The sequence below is a fragment of the Saccopteryx leptura genome, chromosome 4 (assembly GCF_036850995.1).
Source record: "Saccopteryx leptura isolate mSacLep1 chromosome 4, mSacLep1_pri_phased_curated, whole genome shotgun sequence".
Taxonomy (NCBI): domain Eukaryota; kingdom Metazoa; phylum Chordata; class Mammalia; order Chiroptera; family Emballonuridae; genus Saccopteryx; species Saccopteryx leptura.
Genome location: NC_089506.1, coordinates 215,927,218 through 215,947,622, shown reverse-complemented (window position 1 = coordinate 215,947,622; position 20,405 = coordinate 215,927,218). Strand labels below are relative to the sequence as shown.

Below are 20,405 nucleotides of genomic sequence, written 5' to 3'. Positions count from 1 at the left end.
TCCCGGTTCAGACTGCAGCTCTCCTGCTTCTGCCTGTGCTGAACCCTGGCGCTGCCATTTTCCCCTCCCGTAGCAGAAAAATAACTCCCTGGGGAAACAAGCTGTGAAGGCTTATGGGGTTCCCTCCACCAAGAAGAGAGAGGGAAAAAAGAAAGAAAGACAGGCAATCGCAGTGGAGAAGATTCAGCGCCCGCAGAGGAGGCACCGGGGACGAGGAGCACGGAGCACGCGCACACGGGAATGCTAACGGGGCTTCAGCCTGTGCGGGACCGGCTGCCCGGTTCAGGGAGCTCGGGGGACTTGTGAAGAAAGGAATGCCTCGGGGCCCCCACAGGGAGCCTTCATGTAACAGGAGGCACCAAATGGTCAGAGGAGAAGAGGGAATGACCGTGCCTCTTGCCTGAAGGGCAGGTGTGCATCCTGTGGCACAGGCTGGGCTGGGGCTCTAACAGACTGAACCTGGCTACCAACCAGCCTCAGGCGAAGAGGAGCTGAAGGCTGTTTGCACAGACTGATCCTGAGCATGGGGTTGTTTGGTTGATTCAAAAGCGAGTGAGTGAGTGTGTGTGTGTGTGCACGGGCGCACGCGTGCGTGAGCGTGTGCAGGCTGTGTGGAAGGTAGTCCTAAAGCAATTAAGTCTTACTGTAAAATCCCACTTCTACGGATAGGGTAGGGAAACAAGGTCACTGGGCCATTCCATAGAAAAGGACTTTTTTTTTCCAGGAAGGAAGGAAGAAGTAACAGAAAGTGTGCTGACAGCTGCAGCAGCACGGAGCCCCGGCCACTCCTACCTGTGGGTGACTCCCAGGCTCGTCATCCGCATGGACAGTCACGTCCCCACATGGCTCAAAGTCTTCAGAATAGTCCAGAGGAGGCTCGATGTGGAGCCGCGGGCCAGCTTCCGTCCTGATCTGCACAGATTTCTATACACAGAAGTGCAGACCCTTTCAGTTGTGGCAGAACAAACACCTTGATCCCTTTGGGGACGAGCACATTAGGCACAGACGACAAGGTGCCTATGATTGCTATTCATTGCCCTCTCCATCCTGACTAACAAAACCCTGATTCTGCTGAGGCAGCCACAGGGCCCTTTAAGGTGACCACACTGGAGTCCCTTGCAGCTACGGATGGCTGGATGGCTGTGTGAGCGGGTGGAGTCTGCATGCAGATGAAGCTGCTGACAGAGCCACAGTTTTCCTGCCCACCAGGACTCACTCAGCAACGTAGGCTGCATCCTTTACTCTTCCACCCTTCCGCCTGACAGACCGCGGGTGTGATGTTCGGGTGCAGAGCTGCCGTCTCAAGAGAAGAAGGGACAAAGCCACCTACTACAGATGACCCCGTGGAAAAAAAAGGGTCTTGAATCCCTGGCTGCCTCCAAACTCCTTGCTCACTTGAGAGAAATGCAACAGTCTTTAAGCCTCAGTATCCAGTATCCGTTAAGGACAGCTGAGCTGAGTCCTAGCTCCCAACACTCCTTCAGGTACTTGTCATTGTCTGTGCGGCTATATTAGTGTTGCTCACAGGTGGCGAAGGACCAGGCTTCTAAACTCAGGCCTCCTGGACTGAGTCCAGAACTCTGATGCTTATTCTCCGGGCAACCGTGGGCCAAGTCGTGTTAACCCCCCGAACACCCCGTTCCACGACTATTAAAGTATGGCACTTCCCGCAGCCAAGGCTCCATTGGAGCAAAGATGGCCCGGGCGCTGGGGATGGCTCTGTGGCCTCTGCCTCAGGCGCTAGAATGGCTCTGGTCGCAACATGGCGACGCCCAGGATGGGCAGAGCATCGCCCCCTGGTGGGCAGAGCGTCGCCCCTGGTGGGCGTGCCGGGTGGATCCCGGTCGGGCGCATGCGGGAGTCTGTCTGACTGTCTCTCCCTGTTTCCAGCTTCAGAAAAATGAAAAAAAATTAAAAAAAAAAAAAAAAAAAGTATGGCACTAATGACACCTTTGTCACAGAACTCCCATGAGGATGACTCGCTCCTCCCCCCAAGAGCATGCTTTATTCCCTGGGGACTCTAGAAACAAGCCACCGGTTCCAGTGCTGGAGTCAGAGTGGGCTGAGCCGATGGGTGGCAGGGCCGGTGCCCGTGAGACGCCCAGGGAGCAGCGGGCACGAGGTGCCCCCTCCCGGGTGCCCTGCACGTGCACACACCCCAGAGGGAGGGTCTCTTTCAATGGCCTGCCCTGGGCCTCGCCCTACTGCGGCACCAGTACTGAGAGAAGGAGATCCACCGGGCCACAGGTCCGGACTCCGTCCCCCGCGGGGGAGAGTGATTCAGACCACACACTTCCCCTCCCCCCAGCACATCAGAGCCTTTCACGCGGGAGGACCGGCTTCCCCACCAGCTCAGTGAATTCAGCCATCAGCTTGATGAAGCGGGACAGGAGGCCCAGGCGTGGCGTCCTGCAGGACACTCCGCAGCTGGGCCAGGACTCCCCCCTCATCCACGTCCATGCCGCCCCTCACCCCACTCCGTGCTCTCACAAGAGGTGCCATTTCCCTCAATGCAAACCGGTCACTGCGCCAAGTGCTTTGGGCGCATTTATCTGCTTATTTAGTCCTCACAGTCACCCTAGGGGGAAACCGAGTCACAAGTCTATAAACCACTTGTCTAAGGTCACACAGCCAGGGGACCACGCAGCCTGGATTTGAACCCCAGCAGTATGGCTCCAGGGACCAATGTTGAGCCAGTGTTTCTTTTAAAAAGTAGATATTTTGGGTTTTGCCAGCCATCTGGTCTCTGTCACAATAGTCAACTGTCCTGTGGTAGCTTGAAAGCGGCAACACATCGTGCCTGTACACATGGGCACGGCTGTGTCTCAGAAACACTTGATTTACAAAAACAGGCTGTGGCCAGATTTGGCTCAAGAGCTGGTATTCACTGACCGAGCCCAGTTCTAAAGCACCATACTCTGCAGCCGTCCTTCCTCATCCACAGGGCATACGTTCCAAGACCCAGTGGATGCCTGGAGTGGCGGAGAGCACTGAACCTATACAGACTGCGCATCTTTCCGTGCACACATACTTATGATAAAGTGTCATTTATAAGTTGGGCACAGCAGGAACGGAACATCACACCGGCGAGTCAGAGAGCTGGGGTCCGGGCGCTCAGCCCGTCTGATCTGAATTATAAATAAGAGAGAGCTCACGTGCCCCTCTTCCCTGCAGCTTCCCCATCCGTCCTCCCCCAAGTGCCCCTCTCCCTTCCCGGTGCTCGGCACAACGGCTCGCCTGGCCGGTAGGCATTACGGCACTTAATCAGCAAGACTTTACCGAGTACCGACTGCATACGTGTCAAAATATTAAAAATTTTAAAAACCAATGCCCCGGCCCATCCGGGAGCTCACACAGCACACAGAACAGCAGAAGGTGTTTATGGAGCAACATGTGACAAAACTAATTGGATCCAGGAAGTTTCCACATGCTGAGTGGGTACCAGCGAGGGGAACACAGCGTCCCTTCCTCCATCCGGCGGGCTCTCCCCTCAGCCCCAGGGCGGCGCATCTGCCACCACTGGGAGAGCATGGAGCGCCGCCTGCCCACACGACGGTGCCCACCTCCTCGTGGGGAGCGCAAGGCTGGCAGCTTCCAACCCGGCCCCCAGACATGCCACGCCTGCCTCCTTCCTTCTTGCCCTCGCAGGGATGATGCCCGAGCTCCTGGCTGGCTCCCCGCCTGGCACGCTGCTTTACCTCAAGCGGGCGTTTCTAAGCAGCTGCTCTCCTCTGCCCGCTTGCAGCGCCCAGACTTGTGTAGTCCTTTGCCGCATCCACCATAGACCAGGACAGAACCTAAAATAAGTCCAGCACCCAAACACCATGTTCCATTTGCCAGCCCAAGGCCACCGTGTTATACCCGGCCACACTCGGGTCAGTGTCCTGTTCATTTATCTGTGTGTGTCTGCTGCCCCTCTCAGCAGAGTGGTCTGAGAGGTGTGCATTCAAGCTTACTGCCAATCAGGAAAAAGATCAAGGCAGGGAGGGGGAGATGGGGGATGTGGGGGGGGGGGGGGTGTAGGTCGTGCAGCATGTAAACGGCTCCCTCTAGAGGCAGGAGAGCTCTGAAGATATTGACACTGGCAGGTGCAGGGTGAGGAGTAAATCTACCCCCTGTGATAGGTTCTTCCTGGATTTGTCTGATCTCTTACAGATAATAGCACTCGACACTGTGTCACGCAAGGTCACCATAAAGGCCGGTGCTTTATAGGTTGCTTCATTTATTGTCCTCACTGCGGGGGTTTTCAGAACTCAGGAGGAAAACAAAGGAAAGGGCGCCCCGTGCTCCCCAGTCTCACCTCCGCCTCTCCCAGGGGTGCCTACGCTGCCCGGCCCACAGGAGGACACCAGACACAGCACGGCGCCAGAGCAGAGCCTCTGCTGCCATCATTGCAACGAGCTTGCTTCTCGGGCCTTTAAAGAAAGCCCACCCCACAGCAAGTGGCTGGAAGGCCGATCCCTTCACTACCAATTTAATTCTAAGAGCTGATGGCTTTCATCAAATCTGACAGCATTTTGGTAAACGACAGCTCTGTTGATTAGGCCGCTGTCCACTCACGTATTACAAGGCCGAGGAAGCCATAAATCTTCATCCACGGATAGCAGCAGAAAGATCTAAGGCCAAGAAGTGGTGCAGGGAGAAGGACGGGACCAGCCAGGGCCCATTCATCACCACCGGCCATTCCACAGTGCAGGTGGCGGCTCCGGAGCCCAACCAAGCGGCACCGTGCACCCCCGCCCTCCCCCTCACCCCCCCAGAATCGGAGAGTCCATGCAGGGTCTCACGGGTGGAGCTGGTCAGCCCCTCGGCCAGCGTCTAGCTGACTCCATGACTCTGTGGCCCGGGAACCCTCAGGTCGGGGAGCTTGGCGCAGCCCCTCATCAAGGGGGCAGCTCTACCCATCAGAGCTTCCCAGCTGCTGGGAAAGACCCTGAGAAGGGAAGCTGTTCTGCTGGAAGAAGGCGAAGGCTCTGGGCTTGATCAGTGCAAAGGTGATGTGTGAGTCGAGAGTTTAGGGGAGACACTGAGAAAATCTGCCACAAAAACAGGTGAGCGAGCCTGACCAGGCGGTGGCGCAGTGGATAGAGCGTCGGACTGGGATGCGGAGGACCCGGGCTTGAGACCCCGAGGTCGCCAGCTTGAGTGCGGGCTCATCTGGTTTGAGGAAAAAGCCCACCAGCTTGAACCCAAGGTCACTGGCTCCAGCAAGGGGTTACTCGGTCTGCTGAAGGCCCGCGGTCAAGGCACATATGAGAAAGCAATCAATGAACAACTAAGGTGTTGCAACGCGCAATGAAAAACTAATGATTGATGCTTCTCATCTCTTTCCGTTCCTGTCTGTCTGTCCCTGTCTATCCCTCTCTCTGACTCACTCTCTGTCTCTGTAAAAAAAAAAACACACAAAAAAAAACAGGTGAGTGAGTGCAGGGATGCCGTGGGGGAGGACACGGTGCCTGCGGGCAGCAGACTGACCGCAGGGCCCGCCCTGCAGGTGACCGCTGTGCCCCGCTGACCTGGCCAGTGCAAACACACCAGACAATCGCGGCCCCGCCTGTCCCTCCTGCTGGGTACAGGAGTAACCAGAGGCCTGGGGCAGGGCTGCGGTTCCTCTCCTGCGGGCGGCTTCTGAGACTTGGCCACCACCGGCCATTGGAGACTCTGCTACCTGACAACTCTGCCTCCCCCTGGCTGCCTCCCAGGACAGCGGAGCCCATTCAAAGGGGCAGAGAGACTGTCCTCATCTCTTCTCCTTTGCACCCCAAATCTGCCCCCAAGTACTTTCTACCGTGGAGAAACTTGCTTCTTAACTCCACAACGTGGGGCCAAAGGAAACCAACCCAGCCTCCCTTCCTCCAGACAGTAGCAGGGCTGCTGGCACACGGAGTCCTCCACTGCCGGGCCGACAGCCGCCCCGGTGGGAGCGAGGGGACCCAGCCTCCCCTCCTCCAGACAGTAACAGGGCTGCTGGCACACAGAGTCCTCCACTGCCGTGCCGACAGCCTCCCCGGTGGGAGCGAGGGGACCCAGCCTCCCCTCCTCCAAACAGTAACAGGGCTGCTGGCACACAGAGTCCTCCACTGCCGTGCCGACAGCCGCCCCGGTGGGAGCGAGGGGACCCAGCCTCCCCTCCTCCAGACAGTAATAGTGCTGCTGGCACACAGAGTCCTCCACTGCCGTGCCGACAGCCGCCCCGGTGGGAGCGAGGGGACCCAGTCTCTCCTCCTCCAGACAGTAATAGTGCTGCTGGCACACGGAGTCCTCCACTGCCGTGCCGACAGCCGCCCCGGTGGGAGCGAGGGGACCCAGCCTCCCCTCCTCCAGACAGTAGCAGTGCTGCTGGCACACGGAGTCCTCCACTGCCGTGCCGACAGCCTCCCCGGTGGGAGCGAGGGGACCCAGCCTCCCCTCCTCCAGACAGTAATAGTGCTGCTGGCACACGGAGTCCTCCACTGCCGGGCCGACAGCCGCCCCGGTGGAAGCGAGAGGACCCAGTCTGCACGCAGCAGACAGCTCTGGGCAGGCAGGCTTTGAACCGTCAGACCTGGGCCACCCGTCCAGTCACAAGGAGGGGGCACTTTGTCCAGGCTGAGGCTGAGACACAGTCCAGGCCACGACCCAAGTAACAAAGATGGGCTGAGAGAGTCAGATGGTCTCCCCCTCGGGAAATAACAACAGACAAACTCCGAGGGGGTGAAAGACTGAGGTGGGGAAGGCCTGAGGGTCGGGGAGGCTGGAGCGGGTGTGAAAGCTGGGGGGAACAGGTGCAGGGGGTGCGGGCTGGGAAGGCTGGTGGAGAGAAAGGCTGGGTTAGGCTCAAGAGGAGCCCTGCTTCAAATCCTCTCACCCGGTCCTCCGCGCCACAGGGCCCTATCGGTGGCCTTTCTGCACACAGCAGCTGCGGATCTTCCCAAAACATGAGCTCAAACACCCACTCTACTATGAAAACCCTCCAGGGAATTCCTCATATTTAAAATAAAATCCTAACTCCTTCCAGGGATCTTCCAGGCACAAGGTGATCCAGCCCCTCGACCTGGGACACCCAGCTCTGACACCGCCCTCTCCATCTCTGTGCGCGGGTCACCCTGGCCCCGTGTCTGTGCGTGGGTCACCCCGGCCCCGTGTCTGTGCGCAGGTCACCCCGGCCTCTGTCTCCCTGCGCGGGTCACCCCGGCCCCGTCTCCGTGCGCGGGTCACCTCGGCCTCCGTTTCCGTGCGCGGGTCACCCCGGCCCCGTCTCCCTGCGTGGGTCACCTCGGCCTCCGTTTCCGTGCGCAGGTCACCTCGGCCTCCGTCTCCGTGCGCGGGTCACCCCGGCCCCGTCTCCCTGCGTGGGTCACCTCGGCCTCCGTTTCCGTGCGCAGGTCACCCCGGCCCCGTCTCCCTGCGCGGGTCACCCCGGCCCCGTCTCCGTGCGCGGGTCACCTCGGCCTCCGTTTCCGTGCGCAGGTCACCTCGGCCTCCGTCTCCGTGCGCGGGTCACCCCGGCCCCGTCTCCCTGCGTGGGTCACCTCGGCCTCCGTTTCCGTGCGCGGGTCACCCCGGCCTCCGTCTCCCTGCGCGGGTCACCCCGGCCCCGTCTCCGTGCGCGGGTCACCTCGGCCTCCGTTTCCGTGCGCGGGTCACCTCGGCCTCCGTCTCCGTGCGCAGGTCACCCCGGCCTCCGTCTCCCTGCGTGGGTCACCCCGGGCCCCCGTCTCCCTGCGTGGGTCACCCCGGGCCCCCGTCTCCTTGCGTGGGTCACCCCGGCCCCGTCTCCGTGCGCGGGTCACCCCGGCCTCCGTCTCCGTGCGCAGGTCACCCCGGGCCCCGTCTCCCTGCGCGGGTCACCCCGGGCCCCCATCTCCGTGCGCAGGTCACCCCGGCCTCCGTCTCCCTGCGCGGGTCACCCCGGGCCCCCATCTCCGTGCGCGGGTCACCCCGGGCCCCCATCTCCGTGCGCAGGTCACCCCGGCCTCCGTCTCCGTGCGCGAGTCACCCCGGGCCCGTCTCCCTGCGCGGGTCACCCCGGCCTCCGTCTCCGTGCGCGGGTCACCCCGGCCTCCGTCTCCCTGCGCGGGTCACCCCGGGCCCCCATCTCCGTGCGCAGGTCACCCCGGCCTCCGTCTCCCTGCGCGGGTCACCCCGGGCCCCCATCTCCGTGTGCAGGTCACCCCGGCCTCCGTCTCCATGCACCGGCCACCCCGGCCCAATCTCCGTGCGCAGGTCACCCCGGCCATCTCCGTGCACCAGCCACCCAGGCCTCCGTCTCCCTGCGTGGGTCACCGGGCCCCCGTCTCCGTGCGCGGGCTGCCCCAGCCTCCGTCCAGCCTGATCCCACTTCACTGTCCTCGCTGTGCCAATCTCTGGGAGACTCTCCCTTCAGAGTGCCCGGGAGCCGCTCTACCTCACCTTCAGGCGTCAGCTGGGAGGTGGCCCTGGGGAAGCCCTCACAGCCCACCCGAGCACCTCTGCCCCGACACCGGCCTCTCATTCCACTTTCCTGTCCGGCGGGGCGTTTGTTTACTTGCTCACTGGTGGCGCTTGGTCCTTGGCCCTCCACCCACGCCCTGTACCTGTCAGCTCCAGGACGGCGGGCCTGGCCTGCCTCACTGGTGTGAGCACAGCACCTACAAGTCCCCAAAACGCAGCAGGTGCTCTGCAAGTGGTCACGGTCTGGAGGAAGGACGGGGTGACCAGAGAGCAAAGAGCCCGGAGTCTGTAGGCAGAGAGCCCTCAGCACCTGCCTCGCACGCACTGACGACAACAGTCAGACATTTACTGAGGCTTCCTCGGGGCCAGGCGCTGGTTGAAATGCTCGCCAAACATTGGCTCGTGGAGTCCTTACTACCTCCCCTGTGAGACGGGTGCCTTAGCAACCCTACCTCCACGTGAGCAGACAGGCACCGAGAGGCTTAGCAGCTCAACCAGGACCACACAGCCAGGAAGTGGTGCAGCCAAGGCTTTGGACTCGGGCGTCTGGGTGCCGGAGTCTGTGCTCCTAACCACTTCTCTGGACTCGTCTGTTGCCTGCCACCAGGGTCTCCTGCCTGAAGCACAAGCAGACAGCCCCCAACCTAGGGCACACTGTGAGCACACCCTTCCCGGAAGCCCTGGGAGGCGTTACTGACGATGAGCCCAAAGCTCGAGAGGTCACACTGCCAGACCCAGGGCTCACAGCTGTAAGGAGTTTGACTCCTCAGCCCTTTCCCTTCCACTCCCCGGGGTCACAGGTTCAAATGTCCCAGAGAGGCAGGTGGGAAATGGGAAGGTGAACGAGAAGCAGTAGCAGGGCAGATAACAAACAGCACTACCACTGGTCCTCAGCACAGGGACAATACAGGGAGTGGTGGAGACTGCGGCAAACAGGTGGGCTTGGGCCCTGTCTAACCGGGAGACTGCTCCTCAGCTCCCCCTAGTGGCTGCGAGGGTGGCCCAGCCTGGGGGCCGGATAATAACGTTCTTCTAGAGAAGCAGGAACAGAGTTTCTTAAAAATTATATAAAATCTCTTGAATTTAAATGTTAGCAAGTGACTAAGTCTTTTTGAACTGTGAATTCAAAAAACATTATCTGGGGGCAAGCTTGGCCCAAAGACTTGGAAGTTGGTGACTTTGGAGCCCACCGGGCTGGTCCTCTGGGTGCCAGAAAACAGCAGTCACATCTCCCTCCAGGTCAGCAGTCCCCAAGTCCTCACCGCAGGCTCTCCCAGGGCAGGAATGGAGCCTTGTGTGGCCTTTTGGTTTTTCACCCCCAGAGCCTTGCCCAGCACCTGGCCCATGGTAAAAATGTTTGCTAAATTAAAGGGTGATTTCTTTCATGACACTTCTTCTAGTGCACTCCCCACTGCTGAGTGCTCCCTGCTTTGTCCGTGTCTCTGAGGGGTGCTCCCAGAGGGCTGTGTGGGGTGCAGCCCAGTGGATCTGGTTGGTCACCCCCTCCTCTCTCCTCCTAAGATGACTTCCTGTTCAGTACAGGCTGGAAAACCAGACGCTGCGATTCCCCAGATTCCCTCTCAGCTGGGGTCCCGGGTGCGGCTCTGGTGAGCCCCTCGGAGGGCTTCAGACCCGGCAAGGGAGCGGGAGCACGGCGGAGGCCTCTCCGCGCCCCACTGGGCACACCGGCAGAGGCAGGGGGTTTCCAACAATGCCTCACCTTGGCTGGACGGGGTCTCTCCTTACAGCGTTACTCTAGCAAGCACAGCCTCACTCTGAAGCCAACGGTGGTGACGGTCGGTGGCTTCTTCATTCCCGGATCACAGCCAAGGTGGCACATTCCTGACGCTGACCCCCGCCTTCCCTCCTGCAGTCCTAGGCAGCAGCCTCTCTGGCGGACCCCTGCTAAGATGCTGCGGGCAGTTCCTGGAGGCCCAGCACGGAGCTCATCCTCCGCCAGCCCCAGGGTTCTGTAAGCACCTCCTTCCCTGCGGTACATTCAGTTGTGATTCAAGCCGCCTGAGCGGTCTCTGTCGTTAGGCATCGGCTGACCCCTGACAGAAGAGGTGCAGCAGGACAATGACAGCGTTCACGGCCTCCGGAAGCCCGGAGATTAGCCATGAGTAGGCCCTATGAAGTGTGGGACCAGGGAGAGGCTGGGGAGGGGTGCTAATTAATCTCAGGCCAATTCTGTTAAATCGCAGGGATTCTGGGGCAGCCGTGACATCACAGCCTAAGATGCAAATACGGCTCCTGATAACAGAAGGCGCTCAGAACAGCTAGAAGGATGGTCTGAAGCGAGAAGCGGAGAAAGGCCTCAGTAATGGGAAATGAACGATCATTGCCAGGGAGGAAGGAGGCCTTCGGGCCCTCAGCCCGAGGGGCCTCGCTCACTGCACTAGAGCTAGTCGGCAGGAACACCCGCCCCCAAATGTCTCTGCAGAGAAGGGGAGGCCCAGTGCCGGAGCCACACGTCCGGGTTGTTGAAACCTCAGCTTGCCCTTCTCCCTTAGCAGGGAGAGCAAGTCACCTTGCCTCTCTGGGCCTCCATTTCTTCAGTGACACAATGAGGGTACTTACAGACCTACAAGGTCATTGCAAAGATGGCCCGATAAAGCATCTGTATGTACTTACAGACCCATACATACGATACAGTGTGAAAAGTTTTAAACGGTACTTCCCAATCTTGGTGAGCACAGGAGTAAAACATCTATAGCTACCATTACTTAAGCCTCATCTCAGACTAAAGGAGTCCAGAATCTTGGGAGGGTGGGGCCTGAGCATCGGTATTTTAGAAACTCCCAGGCGGTTTGAATGTGCAATGTGGGTTGTGACGCACAGGTCCCTGGTAAGAGGTGAGTCGCTGCAAGCTAACGTGTAAGGACCATACAGGCACGGACACAGCTTGGGGCCGAAGACCTGGGTTTGGGTCACGATTCTGCCACTTCCTGGGGTTGACCTTGGAAAGCTCACTGAACTCTCCTGAGCATCCGTTTCAGCTCCTTTGGAAGAGGAAGGACATTGGAACGTGCCCTCCAGGAAAGGGCAGAGGGAAGCGGCCCCGCCGGAGCGGAGCCCACGCTTGGTGCCCGGGAGGGGCTGGCGGCGGCAGCCTCGGCAGCAACCAAAGCGGCATCTCCAGCTGGTGCGCCAGGTGCTTTCACCCGCCGCAGCCCTGGCATCTAAGACCATGCCTGGCACAGAGCTGGTGCTCTGTACAGAGCAGCCACATGGGTGAGTCAACGTGACAGCACTGTGAGTCCGACCTGCGACCCTCCAGAAGGGAAGATCGTGCCGAGAGCGGCCGGAGGACCCCACAGGCTCCTCCCTCCTCCAGATGCCGGTGCCTCGCAGAGAGAGGGCACCACGGCCGTGCCCAGCCAGCCCACCCACTGCCCACGGAGACTCCGAATGCCCTGATCAGGTGTCTGTTCCCGTCATCACCCCGTTCCCTATTCTAAAGTGTGAGCGTGAGCTGGGGCCACGGTCGGGACCCCGCCCAGAGTCTCCGGGCCTGGTGCCTCGCAGAGAGAGGGCACCACGGCCGTGCCCAGCCAGCCCACCCACTGCCCACGGAGACTCCGAATGCCCTGATCATGTGTCTGTTCCCGTCATCACCCCGTTCCCTATTCTAAAGTGTGAGCGTGAGCTGGGGCCACGGTGGGACCCCGCCCAGAGTCTCCGGACCTGGTGCCATCCGCGGCGCTGCACTCTGCTGGGGGCTGTCCGCGAGTTCCGTCTCAGAGCCTCTTCAGCTTCTCGAAACAGGATCCTCTGCCCGAAATCTGCACCAGAGAGGACGGAGGAGACTTGGTGAGGCACTGATGACAAGCTCACGCTGATGGCAGTTGCATAACTTACATTTAAGTACACGTCAATGTGCCCACAACCCTGCGTGTGAAGTCACGCACTGGAGCACCATTTATAGCAGTGAAGCATTACAAAACTAGCCAAATGCCTAGCAAAAATGGAATAACAGTAATAGGTATAACAAAGTACAGCCAAGTGGAGCAAGTCTATACACATGCAGAGCAATCTCCAGGGCATAGAAGCGGGTACAGGACAGTGTGCGCAACAGGCCGGCGCTGGTGTGAAAGAGGGGAGAGATGTGTACTGAACAAGCGACTCTCCTGCTGGTGGCCCAGGTACAGAGTCCTGTCATCTGCCCCTCCCGGGCACCTCGCTCAGAAAGGCCTCTTCTCCTAAGTCGCAGCAGACTGCTGTATTCCTCCGCCAGGAAATCTGGAAGAGTCATCCTGGTTTCCTCTCTGCCCTGGGAGCCAGGAAGCTCAGCCTAAACTCCAAATTGAATTGCAGTCACTTTCCTAGGGAAGGTTTTGGGACATCACTTTCCCCTTTTATCACCTGTTGTTGTTTGGACTCTGTCTATTAATGGCTTGGGATTCTACCATACCTGTGGTAAGAACACAAATTAAGATTATTGTGTGCCGGAAACTTCAGATTTCTTATGCCATTTAATCTTCCTGGCAAGCTTGCAAAGTGAGCAGAATGATTCCCATTTGACAGAAGAGGACCCCGAGGGTCAGAGAGGACCCAATTGCCAGAGGTCTCAGAGATAGAAAGTGGCAGAACAGGGTTCAAACCTGGCTCTGCGCCATTCCAACTCCTTTTCTTATAAGTCGGCCCCGGCCCCGCAGGCAGAGCAGCCTGCTTTGGAAGGCACCCCAGCACCCTGAGGACAGGCACCCTTGTCAGTCCCACTTTAAAGATGTAAAGATGACGAAGCAAAGACAGACAAGACGGCTTCCCCAACGTGATATGGCCAACTGGGACCTGCCGCCACGTGCTCCACCACCTCACTCACTCAGCCACCACATCATTGTAGAGGTTAGCTGGTTATTTACTGGTGAATTTATACACACAGGACCTGGCTCCTCTGTTCCTAATCAGTCAACAGAACCGCTGCTCGGCCGGGCAGGGCCCGCACTCACCGCGCGTCCTCTCGGCATGCGAGGCACTTCTGGAGAAGTCGGAGTGGACGGCTTTCCGTGGTGACGCAGACGTCTTCAGCTCAGAATTGGCCCCATTGACGTAGACGGAGAAGCCCTGCTCCAGGTGCTCCAGCCTCAGCTGCACAGGGTCCTTGGTCTTTAAATGCTTCAATATCCTGGAAGGGAAATGATCGCTTGATCCTCGTTGCATGAGCCTGGGCCACCCCCCCGCCCCCCACGTGAGGACAGAACTGCGGCTCTGATCATCAGAGGCTGGGCGGCGGGTCCCCAGCTGTTTGTCTATAAACAGCCTCTAAGAAGCCCATGACACACAGAGGGGAGCAGCGAGGGGAAGACGGCTTCGGGCTCTGCGGGAGTGTTGCTGATTTTATTCCGAGGCTCCAACGCACATTAGCGAGCACGAGGCCACAGAGCCTTGCCCCGCTGCCGCGGTGAGAGAGAGAGCAGGCACCTGTGCGCCGCCACCCCACAGCCCGCACTTCCAGGGCCAGCCCCAGTGCCACGCACTTCTCCTTGGTGTGACAGCGGCACCTGGCTCAGTGTGCAGCCACACGCGGTGCGGGGCCTGAGCTTTCGGAGAGGGGTTTCCCATGGCGCACCGACAGAGCAGAAGCCCTGCAGCTGGCCGGGCAGACTGGTTTTTGGCTTCAGCAAATAAACGGTGCTCTCAGCTCTCACCCAGGTATCTCAACTGCCATCCTTTTATACTCGGATGCAGTTAAAAATATACCAATGCAGGCTTCTGTTCAAGATCAGTGATGTGATTATCACACCCTCAGGCTAACAGGGGCTTGGCCTGAGCTTGGCCGGGTCTCCAGTTCAGCTTCTGGTTCAGCTTTCGGTAAAGCGCAGCCTCCCGCCGTGGGCCGGGTCCTCTCTCCACTCACACGTCGCCATAGATGGTGTGCAGTGTCCTCTCCGGTCCCAACAGAGCCGCTCCCATCTGACGCCAAACCCTGGTCAGGTCAGTATCCCCACAAACACCTTGACACACTCTACATCAACTAGATTTATCTCCACACAGGACAGATACAGACAAACCAACCGACACGGCAGCAGGGTGCAATCTCGTTCCTCAGTGATTAAATATGTGCCTACCAAATAAAATGTAAATTTCAGAAAATAACAGTAGTCACACAGAGTGTGTACCATACGCCTAACTCTCATTACTCGTGGGAGTTACCTCCTGCACAGTTGCTACACACACTGCATCAGTGAGCAGAAGCACGGCTCCTAGGGGAAAATACAGGCTTTGGTTCCTGTGAGCCTCTGGCCACGTTCTCACCTGACCAATGCATGACCTTGCTTTCCGTGTGTTTCCGGAGAAAGGCGCCTTACTTAACATGGAGTTGGTTCATTAACGTTGAACTCACAGCCCGCAGCACGCCAGCTCGTGCCTGGCTAAAGCTTATCTGGCACAAGTATTTTCTCTGGAAGAAACACCACAGCCTTCTTAGACTTAGCAGCGCCGAGGGGCACTTCAGCGCCATGCCCGAGGCCCGTTTAAACACGGGATCACCAGCGAAAAGCACAAGAATGTGGAAAACACGGCCCTAAGTGCACGGTGAGAAGGACCTCGTTTCAGTGTGACAGCTGACACAACAAGGTCCACACCTCAGCTGGGAACAGACCCGGGTCAGGTAACTGTAATTTTTTGCCGCTCTGCAAGTGTCTCTGAACGACTGTGAAAGCACAGCAGGTACTGATTTTGGAGTTACAAATAAGTTTTAGTGAGCAGACGCACTTGCACACGTGGAGTGCTGTGAATACTGAGGACAGCCATTAATCATCGCCACCACCTCTGGGGTAAGGGCATTTATTGTCCCCATTTAATAGAGAAGGAAACCGAGGCACAGAGAGGTTCAGTAACTGGACCCACTGTCACACAGCCAGGATGGCGGCGGGGCCAGGATGCAGAACTTAAGTAGTCGGGCTCCAGAATCTTCACCTCGGCGAAGACAGCGTCTACAGTGAGACGATGTTGAAACTGGTGAACTGAGACGTTGCTGAGAACCTTCTCAGAAGTAACATAAAGCTATAGCGAAGGCCACATGCTTGGTCTTGGCCCAGGATGCACACTCTGGCAAATTGTCCCTGATCAAACTAAACCCTGAAAACAACCCGAATAGCCAACAGCGGGAAAGCCGCCCCCGGCTCTGCGCAGCCGTTACCATTTCGCGCTCTGTTGAAACACGGGGTGCTGTTGGGTTCTGTTCAGCGGAGGTAAAAGTGGCAGAATGCAGCCGGTGCCTGGGTGGTCAGTGCAACGTTGGAAGAGAGTGTCTGTGGGCCCAGAATGGAAGGTGATACATGTAAAAATTAAACCAGTTGTTAAGGTACGGTGGTGGCACTGTGGGTGATTTCTTTGTCTGTTTTTAAATGTTTCTCGAGCTGCGGCACATCCATCTCTCCAGCCATCGTGGCAGGGACATTTATTTCAGACTGCTTATCTCTTGCCAGCCTCGGAAGCCTGGGAGATGCCTGATTGTGCGGCAACAGCATCAAACAGAAGGAAACACAGTGACTAAGAGACGACTTCCAAACACAGCGACAGCGCGCACACGAGCTGCGGCGAACAGCGACCTCCGTCCGGGGAGAGGGCCGCGGGGAGCCCGAGCCCCGGGGGTCCACAGCACGGGAGTGGGGGCCAGAACCTGACCCCCTGGCTGAGAGCGCCTGCCTCCACGTCCCTCTGGAGACGGCCCCGTCTCCCGAGGCCACCTCAGCGGTGACGGCGGCATCCTGTCCCCAGGCCCGGGGGCTGCCGCTCCACAGGGGCCTTGCTCTAAGCAGGATGATTTACGAAAATGTGGGTTTATAAGGCTGATAAATGAGGAGATAATTATTCAAACTGTGAAAGGAATCGCTAAAGGAACCCCTCTGCTGCAGCTGAGCACATCAGTAATATTCACGTGGCATCATAGAAAAGGGCTGTTTCTTAAAATAAATTGATAGCCTACTTGGCCTGAAAAGCTGCCCTGGGTGGAGGGGACTCAGAAGATCCAGGCTGAGTCCTGCCCTGTGGAAGGCAGAGCTGGCCCGGCTCCCCGTCACACTCCGGTCTCTCCGAGGCAGCTCTTCACAGGACAGCATGGGGTCTAGGAGACCCTGTCTCCCCTGCCCACCTGTCGGAATCTGAGCCCCGGAATGGAGGGCCATGCTGAGCACGAGGATCCGAGAGGAGCGCTCTGGAGACGGACTTCTGGAACCAGCGGCCCCAGGGGCCCCAGGTCCAGCAAGGACAGAAGGCCGGTGCGTCCTCACAGCCGCCGCGCAGCTAGCGGGCAGCACGGGCGCCACTTCCTCTGCATCGGCAGTGACCTCTGGGTCACTGGTGCAGAGAGCTCTTTTGTACAGAAGAGGTGGAGATGTCGGGAGTTAGAGCAGACGGGGCCTGAGGATGTGACGGGCACGGGACCCGCTTGACGGCTGGGTGGCCGGGGCACACGCAGGGACCCAGCTGGGGAGAGGACTCAGCCGGCCAAGCTCAGAGAGCGGGCAGGCACTTCTCGTGCACGCACTGTGACCGGGTTCGGGACCAGACTCTCCAGTCCCTAAGTGCCGAGGCTGCTGCATGACTGTGGACCAGCCATGTGGCTTCTCCGGACCTCAGTCACCCGAAGGGTCAGCTGGTCAACGGACGGGGGCTCCCTAAGCACCAGGCGTTCAAGGAGTGTCTGGATGAGAGCTCAGGGGGAAGGCGCGTTTGCCATTAAAGCGAGGACGGTGGCAAAGCCGGGCGCCGAGGAGGCTCTCGTGAGCTCCCCCTGAATGAGTGTCACCCAGCAGCACGCGGGCAGCTGTGTCCGGGCAGGTTTCTCCCGAGCACTCGCCCCCATGATTGCACGCCCTTCTCAGGCCACAGGGCGACCAGACGGCGGCTGGGCTGTCACCTCCCTCTAGGCTCAGGGCAGCGCTCAGAGGCTGCTTTCCTACCGGGTCAGGGAGCTGGCTCTCCACACAAACTGCAGCTGATCCCTGCGGACCCCTCCGGAATGAACGGAGAGCCCCTGGCTATCCAGGCGGGTCTCTCTCCTCTCGATTATCGATGACGATGTCGAACAGAACATCGCTGAGGAAGTGCAGCCCAGCGCCACCGCTCCGGGCTGCACGCTGCTCTGGGCCTCTCCTTCCCTGTGAAACGGGCACAGCAACCGTCTCTGCCGCAGGGCGCAGGAAGTGCGTGGGTACAACAGAACGATGCTGGGGCGAGGCCCCGGGCACACGGCGGGCGCTCCACGAAAGGCGCCTTTAAAGCGGCACCTGCTGACGGTTCCAGCGCACGCCCCTTCCACCTGTGTCTCCACTTGGAGGTGTTTCTTTTTAGCCCAACCTTCTGATTTCCTGTCATCAAGGCAGCTCCCTCTTGGTGGCAACGGATCCCCCAAATTTTATGGGCACCCAGCTTTGATACAGTTTTTAATTGCCCTTGTGCTGCGACCTTGTCGTTGGGCATTCTCCTCTGTGCCACATCGGCCGGCGTCTCCTTGACCGCGCGCTCCCTGACCCTCCGGTTAATCAGAAGCAACTTGCTCACGTGACACTGTCTTCCCAGAGAAGTCGCATGTGTTTGATGAAATGATCCGCCAGGTGTTCGGGGGTCTCCGTCCACTCTGCCAGGGACGGAATGAAAATCAATCTGCTCTGTGGCATCCGTGATGGTGAAATAAAAGGAAGAGCCCTCGCGTGGGGCCCACCAGCACCAGCCTTCCCCCATCCCGGCTGGAGGCCGCCCCTGGGTGGAGGGTGGCGCCCTCCGGCAGAGGCGGCGTTTCCGGCTGGTCCCGAGAGTCAGCTACCGGAGGTTCTCTGCTGGGGGGGGGGGCACCTGGAAATGCAGGCGGGTGCTGTTGTCCTCGATGCTGGGGAGGTCTTAGTTTAAGTCAGTCAAGGGGCCAGTGGGCAGGCACACTGAACTCCTACAGCACGCGGGGCTGTCTTGCACATAAAAACGTGTCCCGGGCAACAGGCCACCAGGGCCCCAGGGCACAAGCAGGCAGAGGAGGGCTGAATCCATGTTCAGGACGGCAACCCCTGGATATCTGGCCTGGGAGACCCCCCGCTCATTCCGTAATACAAAAGGCCCAGATCAGCACCCACGCCCTCCCCTCCCGCAGGTCCGTTTTAGGGGCCTGCAGTGTTCTCCCGTTTGTTTTACTCTTTCATGTGAATCCACTACAAAGTTTTAGGACACAGGAGGCTTCATAGCACAAACCCAGATTGCCAGCTGCTCTGGCAACCGTGGAGGACATGGACCCCTGGGCCTGTGTTCCCACAAACCACCACCCAGCGACTTGCAAGTGAAAATTCCAGTGCCCCTCCTCCCCACTGAGCCGGCTGCGCTTACTGCCTGGCCCCTCCTAGCAGCTGAGCTTGCAAACCTGGCTTACTGCAAGGTCCCGGGACCAGAGACAGAGCACCGGGAACGGAAGGGGAGTTTCTGCAGCCCCGCCGTCTCTCAGCACCGAGGACAGGAGAGGCTGCTTTCAAACCAGACCACACTGTTTTGACAGCAGTCACTGAACACGACATTCATCTCCTCCTGGCTTTTTCAAGAACCAGCACTCCAGAGTCCAAATCCACAGTAACTTAACTTTAAAATGGCATAGGGACCAACTTCAAACACGAATGTAAAATGACTCCACCTTTACATAACGAGGTTTGATTACAGGCTCAGATTTCAGAGGAGCGGCACGGCCTGGAAAAGCACAGCCCGGGCTAGTCGGGGGACTGATGCACAGGCCCCGCCAAAGTCTAGCTTTTCAGGACAAGCCCACCTTCTCCCAGAGCAGAAACGGGGAGGTGAGAGGCGGTACGTGCACCTCGAACACTTTGCTACAGCTCAATCAAAAGATGCAATTAAAACAGCGAATAAAGAGGAGCTGGCTCTGCAGATAATATTCCCAGCCCTCTGCGCATGGAGGGGACTGCATCCCGTCCCTGTGTGAACCGAAACCTGCGTGCTGTTAACAAATCCAAACAGGGTTTTTATTTGGCTAACGTGAAGGGCTGCCGGCGAGCGGTAAGACGAACTTACCGGTTCCTCTGCTGAAGCAATATTAAATACTCATCATGTTTCTCATCAAAGTCTGTCACCATGTCCTTAGTGTAACCCTGAAATGAAGAAACAGAGCTGTGTGATATCGGAAAGCAGGGAAGCGTTTGCTAAGGCCTGAGCGAGGGACACACAGCATGGAGGTGGGGGCCGAGGCTGACGGTGACGCAGGCTGGGCTCCCCGGGCGTGTCACCCTGGAGCTCAGGGCCCAGGAGACGGCCCCATGCCCCAGTGTGTCATGAACACACACAGCTAACGATCCACAATGAGGGGAGGATCAATTCCCAGCTCCACTGTCCATCCCGCCCACGTTCTATAAAATCAAGGGCTAGGACAAGATTTGGGCTTCACTCTCTTCTCCTATTCATTATTATTTTCCTCAGTTGTTATAACCAGGTGCAAACCAAATCAGCTGTCCAAGAGCAGATCTCATTTTTCTCTTGCCCCTGCAAGAGGAACGCATGCTTACTACATATAAACAACTCAGTCATTACACGACCCAGAGAGCGAAGTCCCCTTTAGAGCAGGCATTCGGGTTTTGTACCTGCGTTTTGGGCAACAGAGCTCTGGATTTCCTTTGAAGAACCACTCAAGCCCCTCTTTCAGTTCACTGGCTTCCACAGATGCCCTAGAAAGTTCTTTTGTTCTACTCTTTGGTCACATGACCTTGGCGTTGGCCTAACCAATCAACATGGTGCTTCCCTCAGCCACAATGATTCACTGGTCTAGGGTTAAGCCATGACCCAAGCTGGGCCCGTAAAAGTCAGCCGGGAGCTTTGCTGATGCCCTTGGGGGAAAGCTCTTCTCTGCCCACTGTGGTGCTAAGCTGAGGCGCACTGGAACTGCCTGCGAATGAAGTCAGTCGAGAAGACAGCAGAGCCCAGTGATGGAGAGATTCCTAATGACATCATTTGAGCTCCTGAACCCATCCACGCCTGCAGAAGTATCCAGACAATTCAGGTAT

At 58.4% G+C, this 20,405-nt stretch overlaps 1 protein-coding gene across 3 annotated transcripts in view; it reads right to left on the bottom strand.

Moving 5' to 3' along the window:
- KATNIP (katanin interacting protein) overlaps positions 1-20,405 on the bottom strand; it is a 198,132-nt gene that overhangs the window by 115,985 nt on the left and 61,742 nt on the right. For all 3 annotated transcript variants that reach the window (XM_066383111.1, XM_066383112.1, XM_066383113.1), the window contains exons 3-6: positions 19,423-19,499; positions 13,365-13,540; positions 12,100-12,197; positions 793-924 (exon numbers count right to left, since the gene is read on the bottom strand). In XM_066383111.1, coding sequence (XP_066239208.1) covers positions 793-924; positions 12,100-12,197; positions 13,365-13,540; positions 19,423-19,499 — 483 coding nt within the window. The remainder of the gene's footprint in view (positions 1-792; positions 925-12,099; positions 12,198-13,364; positions 13,541-19,422; positions 19,500-20,405) is intronic.